Source organism: Habropoda laboriosa, unplaced genomic scaffold (genome assembly GCF_001263275.1).
Source record: "Habropoda laboriosa isolate 0110345459 unplaced genomic scaffold, ASM126327v1 scaffold244, whole genome shotgun sequence".
NCBI classification, from domain to species: domain Eukaryota; kingdom Metazoa; phylum Arthropoda; class Insecta; order Hymenoptera; family Apidae; genus Habropoda; species Habropoda laboriosa.
The window spans coordinates 1,209,379-1,229,532 of record NW_017100399.1 but is presented as its reverse complement, the minus strand read 5'-3'; the positions used below and the strand labels follow the sequence as shown (position 1 = coordinate 1,229,532).

Here is a 20,154-nt window from a genome sequence, read left to right as displayed (position 1 = left end):
GCCCCACCAAACCCTCCTCCCACGTTTCTGGTTCTCCTGTTCTCGGTCGCTCTCGGTGCCGCTGCTGCTCTCACCCCAGTTGGGAATCGAGGATTTGTTAATATCGAGCGCCTAGCTAGTACCGTGCCAAAATGGCCGACGTTTAGTCGTCCCTTAGTTCAGATTTAACTGAACGACTCGCGACGCGGTGCGCAAATCTCGGATTCTCTGTTTACGCGACACGCTCGGCTTCTTTCTTCGAACGTACCGGTCGAGATCCTTTGCTCGGTACACGTTTCGCGTGATCGTCGATCTCGATGTTGGAAAACAGAGTTTCTTTCTCAGGGGGGAGGATTTATAGAGGACACGATGGGGTGAACTAAGTGGACGGGTTGGGAGTTCGGGATCCGTTGTTGGATCGGTCTAGGTGCGAACATTTGTGGAGTAAGGGTTTGGGAGTATTTTTAGAGTAATTTGGAGGATTTTTACGGTGGCTCATAATTTTTTTTTCTTTCGTATGTTGAAGATTTTTTAACATTTGTAGAATGAGGGTTTCGGAGTATTTTTAGGGTAATTTTGAGGATTTTTACGGTGGCTCATAATTTTTTTTTTCTTTCGTATGTTGAAGATTTTTTAACATTTGTAGAATGAGGGTTTGGGAGTATTGTTTAGAGCAATTTTGAGGATTTTTACGGTGGCTCGTATTTTTTTTTTCTTTCGTATGTTGAAGATTTTTTAACATTTGTAGAATGAGGGTTTGGGAGTATTGTTTAGAGCAATTTTGAGGATTTTTACGGTGGCTCATATTTTTTTTTTCATTCGTATATTGAAGATTGTGTAACACTTATGGAGTAAGGGTTTCGGAGTATTTTTAGGGTAATTTTGAGGATTTTTACGGTGGCTCATAATTTTTTTTTCTTTCATATGTTGAAGATTTTTTAACATTTGTGGAATGAGGGTTTGGGAGTATTTTTTAGAGCAATTTGGAGGATTTTTACGGTGGCTCGTATTTTTTTTTTCTTTCGTATGTTGAAGATTGTGTAACACTTGTGGAATGAGGGTTTGGGAGTATTTTTTAGGGTAATTTGGAGAAGTTTTACGGTGGTTTGGATTTTTTTTTCATTCGTATGCTGATGATTTTTTAACGACATTGTTGGAAGGCTGAGAAGTTACTTTTTATTTTTGACTGAATTATTAAATAATTTATACTGGCGTTCATAAGTATTAGGACACCCGGTATGTTCGTACAGAAGCTATTGTATTATTTAAATTACATTTCTTGACCGAATTTAGTATCAGTAAAAATTTTTGTACTTGTTAGATTACAAGATTTCGGGCTGAATAATGTTTTTTTGGATCTTAATTTTGTTTATTACTGCTTAGCTTTGATTCACATTCAATAAGTGTCCTGATATTTATGGACGAGGGAATATTGCAAGAATTTTCAAGAAACTTTTAACGAATTTTTTATTAGCCAAATCTATCGCAATTATCTCGGCGATATTAATCACAAATCCATCAAATCTTGTAGTAAATTCGATACAACTGTAACGACTGCGGATTTTGCCAGTAGTGTGATTGAGAATGAATAACACAGGAAGAATAATTGTAATAGTTTCAGAATTTTGTTCTCTACGCTTACGCCTTTTTTTAATTCCTATTTTTTTACGTATTTCACAAAATATTACCATTCAATAAATCCCGTAGATTCTCCGTACGATTCAACGTTGCATAATACATATCCCCGAATAATTCGTGATTTATACTTCGGATCATTCTCACGGTGAAATTTAAAAGTATCATTACAAGAACAAGTTATTATTTAAAATCCTACATTTATGCAAGCCGTACTTTCATTCCACGTTCCTTCTTTTTTTTTTTCATCGATAGAATTATTTATAGAGTTTCTCTGTTACCTCGAGAATTATTAATTTCATTTTATTATTTTATTTCACCGATATGAAGTATCGCAGATACAGAAATGAACGCAGTTTACGAACCGATCGACGAAATAATTCTCGCACTTAATTATCTCATAAGTAATTACCCATCTATTTATGCAAAATATTCTTTATTTCTGTAAGATATTTTATTCAACCAATTTCCAAGAAAAAAATTAATAAAATATAACTTACTTTGTAACCTTTATTTCAAAGAAATACAATTCCTTTGATAACTATCACTGCATAAAGAGAAAAAACATAAACGAGTACATAGGTAATTAATTATTCAATTATAAAGAGATTTCATTGAAGCAGAAAATTTCATGTAACGAATTTCCAAGGAAAAAAATTAAAAATGTGTAGATATTTTGTAACATTTATTTAAAGAAGCATAATTCTTTTGAAAACTATATCAAATCCCCGTATAAAGAGGAAAAGAATTAATCACACAATTAAAATTAACGTCAACAACAAGCGAATTTTCATTTCAGCAAAAACGCTCGATTTCCACGAATAAACCACCTCGCGTCCTAAACTTCACACAATAGAACGAACAACAATGAACCAACAGAGTGATCAATAACGACAGAAAATGACCCCTGGATCCCTAATTACCTATAGAAACCCACTGAAATCCGACGAAATGACGAGTACCGTTAAAATATCGCCGTACTTCTCAATCACACTGTATACACACGCGTGTCGACGCCGGTTAAACAGTCGACTGTGTTAAACCAGCGCTTAAACAAGTAAACGTGCGAAACATCACCTAATCGCTCCGCGTGCAAATGACGGGCGTGCGTGTCGCGATCGCGGAATTAAGTCGAAATTAACGGAAACTATCGGAATCACCGAAGAAATCGCGAAAGAGGAAAGTGTCCAACGCGGGTCAAATGAGAAGGAGAATGTCGGCGAGTGCGGCGACCACGGTGTTGCTGAAGAAGAGGGAGAGAACGCAGAATTGGGTGCCGGAGGAGAAGAACGCTTTGTTCTCGTTGATCAGATCGCACGTGAACGCGATTGAGAATAAAAAGATCGACGCAGCCGCGTCCGCGATGAAAACGCTCGCGTGGCAACAGATCTATTGCGCTTTCCGAGGAAGATTCTCCACGGATCGCGACATCACCAGGATGAGGGAACAATGGAGGAGGATGAAGGCACAGGCGAGAATGGAGATGTACACGTTCGCCGAGAAGGTTAATCGATCGTTTTTCCAGACCGCCGTTTGTTTACGCTCGTTCGATTTGCAATTGTGACCGATCGATCGAGTGTTTGCACCACGGAAGTTCGGGTTTTCTGGGATTGGCCTTGATTCCTTTCGTGGCAGCTTCGAGAATTGAGCTTCGTTGGGAGTTTTGAGGGAGTTTCGGTGAAATTCAGTTTTGTCTTTGAGTATTTTGGAATTAGTACTTTTTTTATTCGGTGAAACGGAAGTTCGTTGCGTTGAGAATGTGACTGTTACTTTGGTAATTATTTAATTGTCGTGTTAGTGCCTTGATTGAGTGTTTTTTTAGGAGTTTCAAGGGAGTTTCGCTGAAATTAATATTTTTTTCGAGAATTTTGGAATTAATACTTTTTTTTATTCGGGGAAACGGAAGTTTGTTGCTTCGAGAATGTGGTTGTCATTTTGGGAATTATTTAATTTTCGCAGTGTTGCCACGATTGAGTGCTTTTTTTTTTAAGTACTAAATTAATTAATTGCAAAATTAATTGTTTTTTTAAGAATTTTAAAATTAAATTCTTCTATTTGGAAAGATGCAAATTCGTTGTTTCGAGTATGTGTTCATTATTTGTAGAACTGTTTAATTATCGTGTTGTTGTAACGATTGATTATTTTTTTAGAAGTTCCATGTGAATTTCGACGAAATTAATGTTTTTTCTTCAAAAATTTCATAATTAACCTTTTCTATTCGGAGAAGTGGAAGTTCATTGTTTAGAGAATATGTTCCTTATCTCTAGAATTATTTAATTATCACGTTGTCGCGATGATCGAGTACTTTTAGAAGTACTTTTTAGTAGTTAAGAACTTCGTCAATATTTCAAGAACATCGTTGCTATTTTTAGAACTATTTAACCAACTCAAATATCACTGTACATTTACTTCATAGATCTCACACAAACGACTTAAAACAGCCCAAAAAATCAACCACATTCTTACCCATCAATTTTCACACAGAACAATGAAATCTAGGTGAAAACCCTGGGCCCGGAGGAAGCGGCAAAGAGTCGCCCATCGAATCTCTCGATCGAGGTATGGCGATTGATGGAGAAAGCGCGTAAAAACGACGGGGACGAGGATCGTTCGGACGAAAACGGCCAAGAGAGTCCAGAGAGCTCGACGAGTTTGCAGACGATTCTGGACAAGCTGATGGCCGCCGCGCCGGAAGTGGCGACGGTGAGCGAAATTAAAGTGGAGGCGGACAGCGACGAGTACAACACAGAGGAGGAGGCGAGCCAAGGCGAACTTCTCCGAAAGAAACTACCGGATGCTTTGCTGAAAAAGCGTCCAAGGATTTTTGAGGACGAACCGATGGATCTAGCCGAACAAAAGACCCACACCATGGACACCGTCAGCCGCAATGGTACCTTTAAATTTGATGGCGAAACTCTGCAAATCTTGTTCCGTCGAATTCTAGAATTCTTCGTGGAATAAAAAAAATTTAGAAAAATGATCAGACACACGGAGAGGCATTAATTCTCGTGCAATTTCATTTGTTTCGAGCAGAAGAAACTGCACCTTTGTCCAGCACGAGAGAAAAGATGGACAGAACTGGCGGCGACCTGGAGGAGTCTACTCAGAAGGCGATGTGGATGTTCGAGGTGGCTCAAAGGGAACACGAGCTCAAGCTTAGAATGCTGAATATCGAGTTGGAGAGAGCAGAACTGCAGAAGCAAACCGCGATCAACGAGCTGAAGACGTCAGAGATCAAGAGACAGATGATCGAGAGCCAAGCCACCGAATATTACAGGTTATATTAAATGTTTTAATCGAAATTTCAGGCAGTTTCCATTTAAAGTTGAAAATCGAAGTATAGCTGCACAGGGAAAATGAAAATTTTTCATCTGCACTCTCTACTCTTTGATGTCGACAAAAAAGTTTCTGCAAGATCATCTTTTTTGAGTAAAAGAAATTTCAATTTTGGTTCTACGTCAAGATACACGAATAAACTGTGCTGTTTCAATGGTGAGGTTTTTATAAACTCCAAGTGAGATGTTTTATTTAAGAGATAGTAAGTGATGGTAGAACATTGAAGCGCTCCGCGTTTTCTGTCGTTAAATTTTCGATGAAGAAGAGAGAGAGAATTGGCATTAAACGCGTTGAATATTTCTGATAATCTTTATAATTGAATTTTCACGATGGAAGTGACGGTGATACATGGGACACCGTGAATACCGTGGAGATATTGAGTTAATGTTGGCGCCAAATAAGCGCCAGGACGGTTGTTTCGTGAAACTTCTGCTAGAATATGTAGCACAGCGCGGCGATCTCCTTCTAGCAACACTGTATGGTTTCCATTAGAATCTTCAGTACTTGCCATACTTCGAAATTCTCTACGTCAGGAACAATGCAGCGAGTTATTACTACGTTTTCTCGGAATATGGCTTCGCTAAGGTACAAAAGAATGTTTTCCACGAGATGGTTAACGCGAACTATATAGATTTCCATTTCTGCGTAATTTAATTCGAGCGCAGCTTTTACACGGTCTTTGCACACAAAGCGCAATTAAAAACGCCGTGCGTTGCATTTCGATTTTTTTTTTTTTCTGGCTTTACGACACACTACGCGGTATAAACGATACTTACAGTCGATCTGCGTATATTTTTCAAACGAATTCTTACAAGCTTTTGCGGCATTATTGACTTTCGCATATATGTACTCCAATTATGTAATAGCCATAGGTTTCACCATTGTGGAAAAAACATTTGTAACGCTTCTGTTCAATTCGTATTTATTTAATTGCATCATTTACGTTTTAAGCTTGGTTTGTTCTATATTAAGTTGCTTAGGCATTCGGTGTGTTGATGCTATAAGTGGACATTGTATATTTTTAACTTTTGTTACAGTGCTTTAAGTTTTTTTTTTAGCACTCTGAGCTGGTTGAAATGTACCGAATAAAATTTAAACATTTGATCATTACAGCCAAGTAAGGATGATTAGTGGTGATCCCGGATCAGGAGCTGGTAAAGGAGGTGGTGGTGGTGGCAGCATCCGAAGTGCTGGTGGATCCTTTGGAAAAATGGAAGCTGCTCATGAAGATCAGTATTTCTACAATCTGGTTAGTTGCTCTAGTTTCTTGGCAGTGATTGAATTCTTACGAAGATCACAAGACTATTTGAAAATGTGATTCCATTCTGTTTTTAATTAAATTTTGCATATCGTATGTATATTTGTACGCTTAGAATGCAAAAATTAGAAAAGATTTGCATAAAAGTAACGTTGTTTTATTCTAGCAAAAGAAACAGTTCCAAAAACTGAAGGAGGATCTTCACGATGAAATCTCTTTCCATGAAGAACAAATCAAACGCCACCAAGAAGCCATCAACCGTCACAAGAAGAGAATCACAGACATGAGCAGGGAATAAGATAATTTACCTGTTGTAATATTTCTAAGCACGATTTGTTGTTTCTTATAACTGTTATATACATTACTAATAGTAATTATAGTAGACTGTGTCTGTACTCTTTTTAAACTACAAAATATACATAAATACAATATAGAATAATACAAATTAATTCAAAACGATAAACTATTTATTTTCTTGTACTTGCAATACCGAAGTTTATAGGTCTCAATTGAACTAACGTCAATAAAAATCGATTGTATCTCGATAATGTTTATATTCAAATGTTTGACTGTTCGTGACAGAAAGTCGCAAAATTTCTGTTCAATTGAATTTCACGGAAAACTTATTTTTCGTATTATTAATGACTTTAAAAATTATCAAAGATAATGTTTCGGTATATTTTACGAAATTTATCGTGTGAAATAACCAGGTAAGTATGACGTTTGAAACACTCACGAGAAAATCGTTCACTGTTATGGTTATGTTGATCTTTTTCAATATGGTACAATAACATGCTATTCCCCTAACAGTTGCAGATATTTGAAAAGAAGGTACAGCGATTCCAATAAAAGTAACTCTAATGACGACATTGCATTTGAAGCTGAATATTATTACAAACAAGTAATATTGTTAATAAATAATTCAATTGTAAAAAATGTAAGGATTTGTTTTATCTTCTTCACAGGATAAGGAACTGTTAGAAATGGTAAAACAAAAAATGCAAGAAGAAGTGAAGTGCATGCAAGACGAAGTGACAATGATGCGTAATAAAATTGAGGAATATAATCGTACTATAAACGAAAATCTTCGATTTTTGAAAGGTGTCGAAAAAGACTTATCGGCTAGCGATAAAAAATAATGTTGATGTTATGCACAGTTTTGTTTCGATAGTCGTTCTTTTTCGACAATGTGAAACATTTTATAAAATGAATGTTAACAATACTTATTCGTGTTAAAATTTATACATTGGACAAGCAGAAAAATTAATACAAACCGGATTTGTACATCTTACTAATAAAAAATGATAGACCAATGAAGCTTGCTATTTATTTTACAATATTTACTTTAAGAATTCATTACGTTTAAAAAAGAAACTCACCATTATGACGTCATCTTCTTTTTAACTCCATTTTCCCGCCCATTATGCCTTTAGCTCCATTATCGTTTTTTAAATCCCGCCATTTTCACAATGCACTTGAAAGAGAAAGAAAAATAGACATGCTGCTTTGCATAATACTAATACCTTTTTTTTCCGACGATTTATTTAGTACTTTGCATATTTACCTTTTTATGTACCTGTAGTGAAGTTCGATGATCAAGTTTTTCAAATCACCTTCGAAAATTGTCGCACTTACACAACATAATCTTTATCAATTTCACTTCACTTTCGAGTACGATTTATTCATACTAAATCCTAACACCGATACACTCACGTCACACTATATTTTATCACGATCGCGTTAAGAAAACTATTCGTTCGCGAAAGATTCGCTTAATCGATTCAAATTGCTCGCGCAGTATCGGAAAATTGCCCAACGCTAACTTCAAGTATGGCCACTGAGTGGCGCGCTCTTCCAAACAAAATGGCGGCAGCTCGACGATGGAAGCGACCGATCGACGCGCCCTCAGTGTCTCGCGGTTCATCGATCAGTGTGGTGTGTGTCGCGTTGTTGCTCCGGTGGATTTTTTTGGTGGTTTGTTCCTGCCCGGGACGTACGCGTATTTTTTTCGTTTGGTTCCCTCGAGTCGACGCGGTGATCACTCACGGGGCTCTTGAACGGGCCCAGCGGCAAACAGAGGAAAGATGCAACCGAGGATATACTGGATTCTGATCAGTACGGCCGTCATTCTCGCGGGATGCAACGCCGCTACCGAGGTGAGTACGATTGCTTTCATCTCAGCCTTCTTTCTCCATTCTGTCACTCCTTCGCCGATCGTTCGATCGTTTTTTCCATTGTGTCACCTTCTCTCCCTCCTAGTTTCGCCTCGAAACGTAAATTTCATCCCCGAATTCGACAGACGCGTGTTCCAACAAATTTTCGAACGCGTTGTACGATCGTCCTCTGTTCATAAGACGTTTCTTATAATAGAGTTCTTTCACTTATGGTATTTCCGTGTTGTAACATTCGATACATCACGTATATACCGATGCGTCGCGTTCTCGCACGTATCCTTCAGTCCGAACGTGCACGTTCGAATCCCAAACAGCACCCGCACGACGCGATTCCGTTGCGGTTGTTTACGCTTCATTGCCAATTGCACGAATTTGTTTACCCAAACCACCGTGGCGTGTTTGAGATGGACGAGACACGCTTGCACGGATCCTCGAGACGATTTAACGTTGATCGTTTGCTTCGAATAGGTTCCCGGAAGGCACCGATACCTTACCAAGCATTTTTGCCTCACGTAATTGCATAATGCTGTAAATCTCGGCAAATTACACGGTCGGCAGATTGTGCGTGTAGTGAATTTGTTATTTCGAAACTTTTGCTACTATCACGAGAATGAATTGTCTCATTCGGGTAGTCGAAGTATTACGACAGTAGAGGAGAAATGCTTCTTGCACACGTACTATACGTGTACCCCGGTCGGATATTATCCCATGCTTCGTTTTTTCTGCGCCGTGCAACATCGTGCCATCGCCAGACCGTTGTTTATGTTCCCTCTCTCGCTGGCTGGGGCATATCGAAGCACGAGGCACAAAAACATGCAAACAGGAATATTCCCTTCGATGTTGGCGAGTAATTCGAGACTACGGTCTGCCGTCAGACGCGCGTTCCCTATTTTTTTTGCCCCTTTTTTCCTGTCGATTCCTCGCAAAGACTCTCAACTATTATTCGCGCGACTCTAGTGGCGTGGCGAGACGAAGCGGCGGCGACGGGCGACAAAAACAAAATGCCCTTCGATGAAGTATTTATCGACGGTTGAAAAGTGTCAAAAAACGCACGAGTGCTCTACGCATTCGTTCGAAATTTATTATCGACCAGGCATCAGATTGTTTTTTTTTTACCCCCACGAATACCAATATCGTGCCTGGAGGATGCAATGAGCGGTAGTGTCGATGGAAAAATTGATGGTGGAACGCGCGTTGATTTATAACGTCCGGAACGGAAACGTGGCACGGGAAAATTAATTGAATTCATTTTAGTTAATTATTGCATGTAAACAATGAATCGACCGTTGGTTCTCTCTCGTCTGTTGTCGTCGAATCGAAAGTTTTCGACCCTTTTGCTTCGTGTGCCTCCTACAATTCGCCGGAATTAATAACGCTCTCTATTTACGCAGCGTTACGCGTGTTATTATTTAAAGGGCATTACTGTATCGAGGGCAAACAATGCGTTACCGACTGAAATCGCACGCTTTTCCATAAATCCTCCGGTGGATTCTGTCCGTTTGCTTGATCTATGGATTTTCGAACCGAGCTTTTCTGCATTTCTCTTTTTTAATGTTTCGCAAAATTCGTCGCAATTTATTCTATACACGGATAAAAAAACAGTGTATGTATCTCTCGCGTGATATGTGTGTACAGCCGAGATGAATTTCGTATACCGCCTTAAGTATTGCTTACGAAACATTTTTTCTTTATTATTGTTGCTTGTTTAAAAATAATTCAAGGACTGTTTTTGTAACTATTTTTACGCTTATTAAACGGAAGTAAGTAGATACTACAAGGAAGCCACTTTTTCATGAAAATAGCCCATCGAGTGCACACACAGTGTGTTCTATATTAAAGTGCAGGTCGTTGAACTTAAAGAGCGTGGAATTTTTTCATCCTAATATATTTAAAAAAAATAACATACCTTTTCAACGAACAATACTTCACCTAGATTATTATACAACAAAAATTACCCGCAAGTGAATATTTTCAAGCTTTATCTACGTTTTTCTCGAAAACCGTAAAAGATATTGAAACCGAATTTTAACTACACGTTCTCCTCGACTATATAAAACAATTAACACACAAATTATGTTCCGTCATTTCAACAAACATGTGGAAAAACATTTCTACGAAATACCTAAAACGATTCGCGAGAGAAAAAAAGAAACGTACATAAAAGCGAGGAATTTCACATTCGTAAGATAGACCTTTTCGATCACTTTTCATCCAAGTTACCCGGTATAAAAGAAGAAACGTGCACGCGGTGTAAAAAATTCCCACGTACACGCCGTAAACGCTAGAGAAATCGGAACGGAAGTAGGTTGCAAGCGTACAAGGAAAGAACGATTCGTTTCGTTGGTACGCCATTTCGCAAGGTCGTAACCTGTAGCACTTGTACGCTCGCTGTTCGACAAGATCCACTCGAACTTAGTCCACAACGTAATCCCATCGATGGTCCGTGTGCTTGGTACATCGACGAGAGGGCGAATCAGATTTTCACGAGCCACCGTTATTTCATGGTAAACTTTACGCTCGTCCTCGTTCGTTCCTCGTTCTCTGCGACGCTGCAACTTTCGCGATAGCCTGTGTGTTTGGCCGTTTGTAATCTCATCTGATCCCCGCCGGGAATACCGTACATTCTTCGTAGTAATTGGAGGATTATGTTTTTAAGAGAGTCCCTTTCCTCTGCGTTTTCAAAGTCGCGGCTCGAGCTAATTGCTATATACAGGGTGTCGCGTTTGGTAGCGGTACAAGCGGAAAGATAGAGATTCAATTTTTTTTTTTTGAAGAGTACAATTTTCAATTTTTGCTTTTCGAAAATATCACTTTTTCGTAGTAGGCTTTATTTTTGAGTAATAAACCAAGTTTCTGGAATTTCAAGAGGAACGTTTTGTGGTGAAGTTAGTGTTACGTTGTTTGGACGAAAATAGGGGAAATTTAGGGTAGAATCGAGGAGACGGAGTCAGGTATAGTCGGGTGGGGTGCGATCGGTGAGGCGTCAAAGTTTACACGTTGGAGAATATCGTGAAGCGGAATCGACAGAAACCTGAGAAGATAAGGGCTTGAAATTTCAGTCAGGGCTGCGTGGAGTATATCATAGCTTTCATTCGGTGTCGCTTGGTTAATGCTTTAATTTACGACCTCGCTATATTTCTTCCGCCGACTGTACATGTGCGCTCGACAAATGAAGTTATTTGTTTTCGAAAATGAAGCTTCGTATGAAAAATTTTATTCTTTATTTTCGATTCATTTTTGTGTTGTTTGTAATTTTGTTATTTTTACGAATTCGAGGGACCATGTTTTTCAAATATTGTACTTTTAATTCATCCAAAAAGAAAAATCCATTTTAGACTCCTGCTTAATGTAACTGTTTTTGTTTCTGTATTTTTGATTTATTTTTGTATTATTGAGAGTCCTGGCACATTTCCGTAAGTGTGCTTTCAATTCTGTTATTTTTACGAATTCGAAGGACCATATTTTTCAAATATTGTACTTTTAATTCACCCAAAAAGAAATAAATCAATTATAGATACTTTCAAATTTCGACTCCATCTTAACAACTTAACAGACGGGTTGTTTTTTCTCTGTCTTTCTCGGTTTCCGGGCATTTTTTAAGAGAAGCGTAATACAAATTCAAGCAAATACTTTTTTCTTTTTTTCTTTTTTTTGTTTCTCTGTTTATTATTATTTGGAGTTCTAACGAATTTCCAGAAGTGTGCTTTTAATTTCCTTACTTTTACGAATTCGAAGGACCATACTTTTCAAATATTGCACTCTCAATTCACCCCCAAAAGAAAACTCACTTTCAGACACCTTCAAATCTGCCCTTCCCCAGAACATAATCCCCAATCACCAAATTTCTCGCCGCAAAACATCACGTCATCGGAACACCTTCGTCAAAAACACACCGAAACAAGAGTAACGTTGGGGTTGGTTGATCGATGACAAGCGTTAATCGGGACACACAGAGTAGGTCCAGAAGAACTAGACAACGTGTGACGGACAAGAAGCCCTAAAAGCCCTCGCCTCGGCAAACTTCCATTGTCCTTGGTGTTATTGTCCTGTCGCGTTGGTATTCGTGGCGCGAGGATCGGTTCCCCGTGCAAAACGGCCCCTAAGAATCTGCTTGAAAGCCGGCCTGGGGGACACAATGACCCGGTTCCTTCGTTTTTCGTCGATCCACCGAAATTCGTGACTCACGTCTGTCGGAAAACAGCCTAAGGCCTTGCCCGTTAGGGCTGTTCTTCCGCGGCGTGGGGGAACAGGGGGCTCGTTAGGGGCCTTGGCGAAAGCCACATGGCGACGTTTGCGCAACGGTGTACCTCCTATACACACCACTGTTTTCGCCCCTCGCCTGGTTGGCGTGTGATATTGTAGTGGCTGTTGAGAACCGGCCTGATGAACCGCGGTATATACTCTCACCCTCGTTTGCTGGATGTAGGGTGGTTGGAATGTTTTTCTTTTGCCTGTTTCTGGCCTTTGTTTTCCCGCCCGTTTTCGCAGGTTCGAGGTTTTCGAGAGTGTACGGTTGGGTTTCTGACGTGGGTTTTCGGCGTTTATGAGTAATGGGTAGACGGTACTTCTGGGGATAGCGAGGATATGTGAGGATTGTTTGGGAATTTTTGGAAGTTGAGTGAGTGAATGTGGTTTTTGAGGGAAATTGAGATCGATTGGAGGTGAATTTTAGGGAGTCGATTGAGTGTAATGTTGAGGCGGTTTTTGGGGAAATTGAGATTGATTGGAAGTGAACTTTGGGTGAATGTTTTGAGCGTAATTTTGAGGCGATTTTGGGGAAATTAAAGATTGATTGAAGGTGAATTTTAGGGAGTTGATTGAGTGAATTTTAGAGTGTAATGTTGAGGCGGTTTTGAGGGAAATTGAGATTTATTGGAGATGAATTTTGGGTGAATGTTTTCATTGTAATGTTGAGTCGATTTTTAGGGGGAAATTGAGATTGATTGGAGATGAATTCTGGGTAGTTGATCGGGTGAATGTTTCGAGTGTAACGTTGAGTCGATTTCAAGAAAAATTAAGATTGATTGGAAGCGAAGTTTGGAGAGTTAATTGGACGATTTTTCGCGTGATAACAGCAAAAGTGTGTGAAAAGTAATAGGAAAATGAGTGTTTGGTGAATTTTAAAGGAACTTTAGAGAGTTGATTGGATCAATTTTTCTGTATAATATCGAGTAGATTTCTAGAAAAATTGAGACTGGAACATTAACTTTTTGCTTATGATAGTAACGAAAACCTATAAATAATGAAAAAAGAGTATTTAATAAATTTAAAAAAATAATACACAGTTCATTCAGTCAGCTTCAGTAAACCATGCAAAAATAAAAACTTTCTACCTTAACCCTCTAAAACCCAACAAACTTTCGCCCCTTTAAATTTCAAATCACTCCACATCCAAAAATTTCAATAAAATTTCTTTCATTTCCCCTATTTCTGGAAACATCCTCTGCAAAATGAAAGCAAAAAAAAAAAAGAAAAAGAAAATTGTTCATCTTCGAAAGATTTAAAGGTCCTCGTCCGTGTTAACTATGTTGACTGTGTTAAAGCGACGAAATATCGCGGGGCAATAATTTCTGGCTGTCTTCGCGTAGCGTGGAAAACGCTAATGCTCGCTGTGCGTGCGGCGGCCATTAAGATGGCACCAGAGAAGGGACGCAACTTATAAATATTCGTATCGTATCGCGGCGGGTTCCGTTGCGTAACCAAAGGGAAAAGAAATCGCGCGACTCTACTCTCGGGTTGCTGCAATCTCGGGATCGTGGCACGGTCTCGTTTTCGTGTTCGCGTATTAAATTCCGCATCGGCCGTTACGTCGATCGACAAGTACCAACTTTTGCTCCGCAATCTTTCCAACTCACGTTCAATCACGTTTCTCTGTTACTTAAGTAACCCGCGTTTTTTCCGACTCTTTTTCTTTGTGGTTGAAATTTAGGTCGTTAGGCTACTTAAATTTCTGCCTTTTTTTCTTTCTTTCTTTTTTGGGAGATTTTTTGTGCTGCGATATTTGCGAAGCTCTCTTCTCCAGCTTTCCACGTAATTTCCACGTTTGTTGAACCGTGTTGCTTTGTTTGTGACAGTGTTCTCGCTTACAAATTAGATTTTTTCAAGAGGATTTTTGTTTATTAGTTTGAGCATTCAATTTTGTGTTAATTCTGTATTTTTGGGAATTTTTGTTATTTCAAGAGATACTTGAATTTTTATTTTTTAGTTTGAGCATTCAATTTTGTGTTAATTCTGTATTTTTGGGAATTTTTGTTATTTCAAGAGATACTTGAATTTTTATTTTTTAGTTTGAGCATTCAATTTTGTGTTAATTCTGTATTTTTGGGAATTTTTGTTATTTCAAGAGATACTTGAATTTTTATTTTTTAGTTTGAGCATTCAATTTTGTGTTAATTCTGTATTTTTGGGAATTTTTGTTATTTCAAGAGATACTTGAATTTTTATTTTTTAGTTTGAGCATTCAATTTTGTGTTAATTCTGTATTTTTGGGAATTTTTGTTATTTCAAGAGATACTTGAATTTTTATTTTTTAGTTTGAGCATTCAATTTTGTGTTAATTCTGTATTTTTGGGAATTTTTGTTATTTCAAGAGATACTTGAATTTTTATTTTTTAGTTTGAGCATTCAATTTTGTGTTAATTCTGTATTTTTGGGAATTTTTGTTATTTCAAGAGATACTTGAATTTTTATTTTTTAGTTTGAGCATTCAATTTTGTGTTAATTCTGTATTTTTGGGAATTTTTGTTATTTCAAGAGATACTTGAATTTTTATTTTTTAGTTTGAGCATTCAATTTTGTGTTAATTCTGTATTTTTGGGAATTTTTGTTACTTCAAGAGATACTTAAATTTTTATTTTTTAGTTTGAGCATTTAGTTTTGTGTTAATTCTGTATTTTTGGGAATTTTTGTTACTTCAGGAGATACTTGAATTTTTATTTTTTAGTTTGAGCATTCAATTTTGTGTTAATTCTGTATTTTTTGGAATTTTTGTTATTTCAAGAGGCGCTTGAATTTTTATTTTGAATTCGAGCATTCAATTTCGTGTGAATTCTGTATTTTGGGGAATTTTTGTTACTTCAAGAGATACTTAAATTTTTATTTTTTAGTTTGAGCATTCAATTTCGTGTTAATTCTGTATTTTTGGGAATTTTTGTTACTTCAAGAGATACTTGAATTTTTATTTTTTAGTTTGAGCATTCAATTTTGTGTTAATTCTGTATTTTTGGGAATTTTTGTTACTTCAAGAGATACTTGAATTTTTATTTTTTAGTTTGAGCATTCATTGGACAGTTGCCAAGGACACAGTACTACTAATAGTTTAAGTATAAATAACAATATTTATAAACAGCAAATTACACGTAACAATTGATTCAAAATTCATTCTCTCGCATTGTTCTTCCATCTTCAAATATTGAAAGACACAATATTACGACATTAGTTCGCAACTTTAACTACGAATGCACACACAATACGTCATTGGTACAAAAGTGCTAATACTCTTCTAATTACTATAATTCTCCCTTTCATCCGTGTGTTGAATCGTCTGAAAAAATTCGTTCCACAATATTCGTACATTCTTCACCATTTAAACGAACAATTCTTTAAAATTCATTCTCTGATCTAATAACACCAATTTTCCCGCCAAAAATTGGACTACTTCAAGGTCTGCTTCGCATTAATTCAATTTCGTTCCTTTTCTTAAATCGCGCGTGCAACGAAGTACGCAGTAATGCCTCGAAAATTAGGCTCGCACACGATTAATCTTCCCGTTTTTTACAGCGTTGTTACATGGAAATTGCGCAGCAAAATTCTACTCAATAATATTTCCCTGCGAAGGAAAAAAAGAAAAAGAAATTTCCTAGTCATTTGTAAGAAATGCGAGATTTAGGTGGCAAAGTGGTGGCCTGGCTTCCTCACCCATGGTCACTGGAAGAGAAAGCGCGCGGGTATCCGAGGGTGCCATAAACTAAGCCCTTTCCCCGGACAGTCGAACTAGGAGCCTCTAACGGTTTTTCTGGGCAACGCAGAATAGGACGCGGAGAGGACACTCTCGTTACAACCGTCGAGCGAGACGGACACCCGAGTATGTTAGCCAACGCTTACATTCATTAAATGATACATTTGGTTAATAGCCTACACTGTGTTCTGTTTTTTGAAATTGTGCTAGCATATTCGACATTTTATTTACTTTTTCGTCGATTTTCTCGTCGAATACACCAGTTTTCCATTAAAAGTTTTCATTTTTCTTCTCCGCGTCGTATTGTGAAGAGTTTCTCTGCGCATGCGCGAAAGCGACCCTCGCTGATCGGCAATTGTTACCGGTCCTGTGTTGTTATTCTAGACATGGGACCTCCGTCACGTGTGCGGTTCGACTCTCAGTGGTTATTCATCGTAATATTGTAATCCATACTTATTCTAATATGTACTTTAATAACGTAAGCGTGTAGTTCAGTAAAACCCCGACATATTGTTTTTCCGATGTTTTGTTCGAATTCTGCACGCTTGTTATTTTTTCTCGCCTCGAAATAAGCTGTTCTTCGTTTCGAAATAACCGGCCAGTTTTTCGTGGAAATTCTTGGTGAAATGTTTACGTTTAGAAAGAAGAAGAAACATATTTCCGGAGAAATTTCTCGTTTGTTATTTCCTTGGAATATTTTTCGTACGATTTATTTTTGGGTCGAGAGATGTAAGTAAGAAGCTTCTCGTTTATCTAATACAGCCTTTCAGCGTGGCACAGTTTAATTGTCCGTTGGATAAATTGGACACGTTATTAGTTCGTAGCTGGAAGTTAATCAAGCTTGAAGAACCTTTAGATTAATCGTAAACCTTCCACCGGGAATAATAATTAACGCTAAGTCGCCGACTCTTCTTTTCCTTCGTTATTTGCACTTCTGTAAGTGAATCTAATCGACCGGTCTCGGATTTTTTAATCTTTCCGTGAACTTAATTGTTACGTAACACAGAATTCTTCGATGATAATTGGGTCACGTTGGAAATTTTTTCTAGGAAGAGTCTTGTTGACGTGTTTTTTTCTTCTAATTTTAAGGGAAAATTGTGTCAGAAAGTACTCTGACTCGGAGTAGGGTGGGCGTGAAATTAATAGAACGTTTCTACGTTTCCACGATAATATATTTTATTCAAAGTCTATATCCACGTTGTTCGGGCGTCGTTCGCAAAAGTATACGTTAAGGGTCTCGGGAAGAGCGAGGACGCGTCGTCCCGCCGATCCCTGTCCACCCGTACGCGAACAGGCCCAGGAAAGACCCAAAGGGGCGGAGTCACCCCCACCGAGCGCGCTGGGCGTGGCTTCAAGATGCTCGCTTCACCGTCTTTCGGACGGATTTTCTCACAGTTTCTACGTTCCCACGTTAATATATTTTATTCAAAGTCTGTATCCACGTTATTCGGGCGTCGTTCGCAGAAGTATACGTTAATGGTCTCGGGAAGAGTGAGTATGCGTTGTCTTGCCGATCCTTGTCCACCCCTACGCGAACAGGCCCAGGGAAAGACCCAAAGGGGCGGAGTCACCCCCATCCAAAGGGGCGTGGTCACCCCCACCGAGCGCGCTGGGCGTGGCTTCAAGATGCTCGCTTCACCGTCTTCCGAACGGATTTTCTCACAATTGTGTTGGAAATGGGACTCGATTGCGATGCGGGGCTTGAATGCTTGCATGCGTGACCAATAAGTGACGAGCGGCCGATTCTCTGTTCTCCACGCGCGTCCACGTTGTGTTGCTGTGTAAATAGCTGTCGTATTAAACTTTATACATGTATTACAGAGGAAGTCTGTCAATAGTGTTTCTTTTCTGCGATCCCACTTCTCACGGTTTAATCCGTCGTTGTGTTACCACAAATTGTTATTATTATTGTAGATATTGTTCAGTTATTTTGTCTGTTTTATTTATAAATCTGAAGATTTTTGTAAGAATTAGTATTTTTAAGATAATTTTTGCCGAGTCGAAATGAAAGAAAGATTGAAATTCGTGGAAAATCATTTTTAATTTTTATCAATTTAAAGAAAATTTTAAGAGGATATTTTTTTGCATTTATAGAAAGTTATTTTTGCAAATAAGGAATTAGTTTTAATTTGTTTCGATTTAAAGGGGATTTCGAATGTACTTTTTAGAGTTATTGAAAATTATTTTCAATTTATAGAGGGAGAAGGTGATAGTAGATTCCTACTTTAGCTTTATTGCCGAACAGTTTGCTTCTCCTGCGAGATAATCTATCATTGTGAAGTTTTGGGTTTACGTGAATCAGCTTGTAAATTATAGACGCGTTACTCACGGACGTTATCGTTCCAAATAGCCTTTAAGCCGTCTACAAACCAAAGGAATTATTGTGTGTACTATGTAACGTTGTTAAATTATATTTACATTCTAGTAAGAAGAGATACGAGAAAGCTAGAGAACTCTGTTGTTTCAACGTCTATAATAAAACGACTCCACGTTTCCTGCTTACTTTATCTACCAAAATCTATCTTCAAACGTTAAAAAGAAGAATTGTTTATCAAAATTTTCCATCAAATTTCTCAAATTTTTGGATCCACAAAAATCTCTCGTTCTCTATTCTCAAAGATTCAAACTCAGATATTTGAAATATTCCGAAATTTGATCCACTTCGACAGAAAAATATGAAAATTTTCAAAATCTTCGCTATTCTTGCAAATAATCTGCCTCTGCTTTTAAATCTCACAAAACTCTCTGGAATATTGTTTTGTATTTCATTTCTACGAGTTCCAAATGTCCCAAATTTTCAACATTTTTTCCATTCTATTGTCTCTAGAAATGAAAATCGTTTCTACTGTAAAAAAAAATTGAAGAATCGGGAAAATTTGCGAAATCATCGCCCGTTAATGCTCTCAGCTTCCAAATCACAAAATTCCCCAGATTACACCAGTTATCAACCATCCCAAAATTCCCAATATTTCAAATTCTTTTCAATTTTATTAAAAAAAAAATACATTTTGGGAAAATTTCCAAAATAATCGCCCATTAAATCCCTCAGCTTCCAAATCACAAAATTCCCCGATTACACCAGTTATCAACCATCCCAAAATTCCCAATATTTCAAATATTTTTCCATTCCAATTCCTTCAGAAATAAACGTTATTTCTACACCGACGAAAAAAACAAAAAAGTAAAAAAAAAAAAAGAAACGAAAAGGAACCGTAAAATTTGGGAAATAATCGGCCATTCAGGCTCACTCGTAAAGCGATCTGGCAGCCATTTCGATGGCTCGAATTCCATATTAATGGATACAAGAGGGAACCGTGAAACCAGTGAATCGGATCCGTTTGTTTACAGTGTCGGTCGATGCTCGAGCGTGGTTTATTTCGGGAGTGGTGCTACTCGCGTAAGGCGACAACGGGACGTCGTCTCGGAATTTAGAATAGAATACATTAGAACCGGCGACGTAGTAACTTCCCCATTGATGTGTACTGTCATTCAAAATTCCGTATAGCCGGGCGTGTTTACGCGGATCGTTGACATTACGCCAAACAGATTCTCGTTCCTTCCACGATTTGCATTCTAATTTCTAAACGAGCCACCGCGTCTCCTCTTTCCACTCGACGCTTCTTCGCCTTTTCTCGAATGCTCTTTAATTTTCTTCGGAATTTCAACGACGATGCTGAAATATTTCGTGATTCGTATATTAGGAATTTTTTTTAGTTGAAATTTGCATAGTTTCGGGATCGTTTCATTTGAGGATTCGATTTTTGACAATTTTGTGAAAATTGTTTGACATCATTTCTATATAAAAATATATTTAG

The 20,154-nt window shown here is 37.9% G+C and overlaps 3 protein-coding genes across 3 annotated transcripts in view; all 3 read left to right on the top strand.

The window, feature by feature from the left end:
• Positions 1-5,413: 5,413 nt before the first annotated feature.
• Positions 5,414-6,532, top strand: LOC108575310 (ATPase inhibitor mai-2, mitochondrial-like). The gene is made up of 3 exons (XM_017938072.1): positions 5,414-5,535; positions 6,064-6,199; positions 6,375-6,532. Exons 1-3 carry the CDS (start codon positions 5,429-5,431, stop codon positions 6,504-6,506), a joined length of 375 nt encoding a protein of 124 aa, XP_017793561.1. The 5' UTR covers positions 5,414-5,428; the 3' UTR covers positions 6,507-6,532.
• Positions 6,533-6,874: 342 nt separating this feature from the next.
• LOC108575281 lies at positions 6,875-7,382 on the top strand. The gene is made up of 3 exons (XM_017938037.1): positions 6,875-6,918; positions 7,019-7,109; positions 7,174-7,382. The coding sequence occupies exons 1-3, from the start codon at positions 6,875-6,877 to the stop codon at positions 7,345-7,347; spliced, it is 309 nt and encodes a 102-aa protein (XP_017793526.1). The 3' UTR covers positions 7,348-7,382.
• Positions 7,383-8,137: 755 nt separating this feature from the next.
• Positions 8,138-20,154, top strand: part of LOC108575291 (syndecan) — a 235,368-nt gene continuing 223,351 nt past the window's right edge. Inside the window, exon 1 of the mRNA XM_017938051.1 lies at positions 8,138-8,364. Coding sequence (XP_017793540.1) covers positions 8,293-8,364 — 72 coding nt within the window. The 5' untranslated portion in view covers positions 8,138-8,292. The remainder of the gene's footprint in view (positions 8,365-20,154) is intronic.